The sequence below is a fragment of the Rhagoletis pomonella genome, unplaced genomic scaffold (genome assembly GCF_013731165.1).
Source record: "Rhagoletis pomonella isolate Grant_MI unplaced genomic scaffold, Rhpom_1.0 Rhpom_scaffold_00002, whole genome shotgun sequence".
NCBI classification, from domain to species: Eukaryota; Metazoa; Arthropoda; class Insecta; order Diptera; family Tephritidae; genus Rhagoletis; species Rhagoletis pomonella.
This window is the reverse complement of record NW_023458556.1, coordinates 109,828,039-109,831,379: the sequence shown is the minus strand read 5'-3', so window position 1 is coordinate 109,831,379 and position 3,341 is coordinate 109,828,039. Positions and strand designations below refer to the sequence as shown.

The following is a 3,341-nucleotide window of genomic DNA, read 5'->3' as shown; positions in this document are numbered from 1 at the left end:
TTTGCCAACAATATAATTTTAAAATCAAAACTCAAACTCACACACACATTCTCATTTTCAATCTCAAACAACAACAATTGTGAACAATTTAATTTTTTTATTTTCAATTTTATATGATTTTAAAATGTTGGCAAACGTCAGAAAAAAATCATGGCCGACGAAATGAGAGAATGAATTTACCTTGTAATGTTTTTATCATGCTACATACCACATTTAAAAAAAAAAAGAAGAGCAAAAATTTTTTTCTTTCCACAACAAATTTACAATAAAGCTACAATTAATGCCATAGTTAACTTCTCCAATTTCGAAAAGTGTAGTGCTAACTTGACAGACGTGGTGAAATGCCTCCACCTCTGATACATATGCACATAAGGAAAGTGAAATATTTACCTGGTTATCGACCAGACGCAGCATGTGGGGCCAATCTTTGAATAGCTTTATGAAAAAACGGATTTGTTACGCCTAGAATTACCGGAGGAGGCGTTTTTCCATATTCTCTTGTAAACTCTTTGAACTCACTATCATGTATAGTAAAATATGGCCGCACTTCAGCACAGTACTCAATCGGAACGATAAGTGATACAAGAGTTTGCACCATGTGTGAACAATCAGCGGGTGAGGTGCCAACAACAATAATAGGTTCAGCAATCAGCACTAATTCCCATAAAGTATATAAGCTCTCCACAGTAAAGCTTAAGCTTTGAAATAGCTCGAACTCATAAACAGAGCTTAAAAATTTAGTTGAAAACAGAGTGATCGAAGTATCCTTTATGGCGTCTTTTTTTAACAGAGGAGGGGTAGACCTTTTGCCACTTATTGTAGGTAAATTTATTTGATATATGATATCAAACAATTGTAACTCCAAGGAAACTCCTGGTTGTAACTGGGGCCACAAGCTATTTATTTGAAGACATGCTTGTTCCAGCACTGAGTTGCCCTCCTCAAAATACTTCGGAGCCAATTGCGCGACAATATCGTAAAAAAGATTACAAAATGGAAGATGTGTGACTATGATAAAGCTTTTTTGAAAATAACCACGCGGCAGATTAGGATCGCGTTTCTGCCGAAAGTACACAAATCCCCAGAAATGTGATTCATCTACACGAAGAACGGATATACAATCAGAGTTATATGAATGGAATATCCTTGACAAAGTTTTATTACGGCTATGTTTGGAAGCTCTTCGAAGACGCATGTGGAACTTTGTATCGCCCATACACCCAGAATTGGAATCGGGAAAGGCCATATAACATATATTAGCTGTTTCAGTTTCTGTGGGCATAAATTGTGGTGGATAAACGTATTCAAGAGCTTGTCCAATGTTCAAATCAAATGTTACCACACACATGCAGTGGATCCACTGCGAAAAACGAGTCCAATATTCATTATCCACACAACCTGCATCAGTATATCTGTTTAAATCGTTCGAAGATTTGCTCCTATCATTTGATGTTTCTGCAACAAATGAATTGTCTGTCATTTTGCAGCTCTATCCATAAACTTTCACTTCGTCAGAAGATTGTATTGTTGCACAAATAGTTAAACGTACTAGAGTTGTCAAACTATCGATGGCACTATCGATAGTATCGATAGTTTCAATTTTGTTTTGACAGGCTATTTCTATGTATTTTCCCGGCGGTTTCCAGGCAGAAGAAGAACATTTGTCACTTGTATATATGCACAATGTTATGCAGCGTTTTTGCTGCATTTAAAATGCAACATTTAGCATTTTCGGATATATGTTTTCGAAGAGCGGTCATGCTATCGCATTTAGCAAATGTACATTTACGCGAGTTCGAAATCGTATGCTATTATCTATTACGATAAATTCTTACGAAAAAGATAATGTGCAAAAACCCATACTGAAAAGGAAAAAATAAATTCTAAACCGAAAATTCTATACAAAAGCTTGAATTGTTTTAACCATAACCGAACATTTGTTTGTGTATATATTCATTTGTCGGTGCTGTCAATTATAATTTCCACACTTAAGTAGGAAACAAAACAAACAGAGTTGATCACAAATTAATCCAGATTTCTATCAGCATCATATCGATGTTGAATTTGCGTAACTTTTCTTTATCCAAATAATGTAAAATAATAAATGAAATCTCGATCGACGATCACTGAAACGCAGCTAGCGACTGTATACTCGAAAAAGCAATGTTGCCAGTTTTTCTCATTAAACCATGTTCGAATCGTGGAAATTTTGGAAGATCACAGGGTTGCTTTTAGCATTTAGATTCTTAATGCAAAAATGGAGTTGCATTTAGGTGACGAATTTTGTATGGATAAATGTACATTTAGAGTAGCATTTAGAGCTAAATGCGCTAAATGTGCTTTTACGCGTAAGCAAAAACAGCCCATTAGGGTCTTTCCCGTACGCAACGCGGGATCCCGAGGGTGCCCAAAATAGCCCAGAAATCATTTCCGTACTCAACAAAATGGGTAATAGAGAGCGAAAATTGGAACGTATTGGATCGTAAGTGTCTTCTTTTTCCTGCCCCAAACAGCCCGGACATTTTCTCCGGGTAAAAACTGACAAAGCGTCAAAGCATGAACCAAAAATACAAGATCACGTAAGAACGCGACGTTGTATTTGTAACTGGTTTTGAGAAAAAAGTTTGCGAAAGCGGGTTCGTCAGCTGAGCGTTTGTTTACATCACAAGCACCACTATTTTACACTTTAATTCAAGTAAAGAAGAGTTAATTCAACATGACAACACATTTTAAAGCATTGTGTTGCATCATTTTACCTAAATTGTGCGTTTAAAGTGGCTGACAATAATTTTGGCTAATTTTGGTTTTCGTTGTTTTCTTTGCTTTGTTTACTTTTCGCTCGTTTTCCAGTGAAACAAGATGGCGTAGAACCCGCTAAAAAAATCGACTTTTTTCACTCTCTTGTTCTTACGTGATCTTGTGTCTTTCGTTCATGGCGTCAAAGTGCATATCAGCTGTTTTGTGTTTACATGTTGCCTGTTTCTAGTGATGTGCTGAGTCAATACTTTTAAGTATTGATCGATATTCGGTACCGAAACATTTAGGTTTCGAATAAAAGCGCACATAGGCCAAAAATATGGAAAAAACGGTTCAGGCGAGACTCGCCTATAAAAACCCGAATGTAGGAGCCAATAGAGCTTTTCATACGGATTCAAATGAAAGATGTATATATTGTATATTGTATGTATGTCGGTTCGAGGCAGTAATGCAGAGAAACTCTTACTTGTTTCAAGCATTTTTGTTCCAGCTGAATCGGACGATATCATTTTTGAAGGCCTGGGGGCAGATTCTGTAACCAGTTAGCGACAATTTTCGAATCGGCATCGGTTGTGTTGACGTAT

General features: G+C 36.5%; 1 protein-coding gene across 4 annotated transcripts; it reads right to left on the bottom strand.

The window, feature by feature from the left end:
* Positions 1-347: 347 nt before the first annotated feature.
* LOC118734830 (protein DENND6A-like) lies at positions 348-1,715 on the bottom strand. Of its 4 annotated transcripts, none has more exons than XM_036464509.1 (2): positions 1,165-1,715; positions 348-1,098 (listed from the first exon to the last, which is right to left on the bottom strand). In XM_036464509.1, exons 1-2 carry the CDS (start codon positions 1,478-1,480, stop codon positions 395-397), a joined length of 1,020 nt encoding a protein of 339 aa, XP_036320402.1. In that variant the 5' UTR covers positions 1,481-1,715; the 3' UTR covers positions 348-394. The 4 variants fall into 4 exon arrangements, with proteins under 4 accessions (XP_036320402.1, XP_036320405.1, XP_036320404.1 ...); XM_036464512.1 differs by having other exon boundaries at positions 349-1,272; positions 1,351-1,458; XM_036464511.1 differs by having other exon boundaries at positions 349-1,272; positions 1,347-1,438.
* Between the last annotated feature and the right edge of the window lie 1,626 nt (positions 1,716-3,341).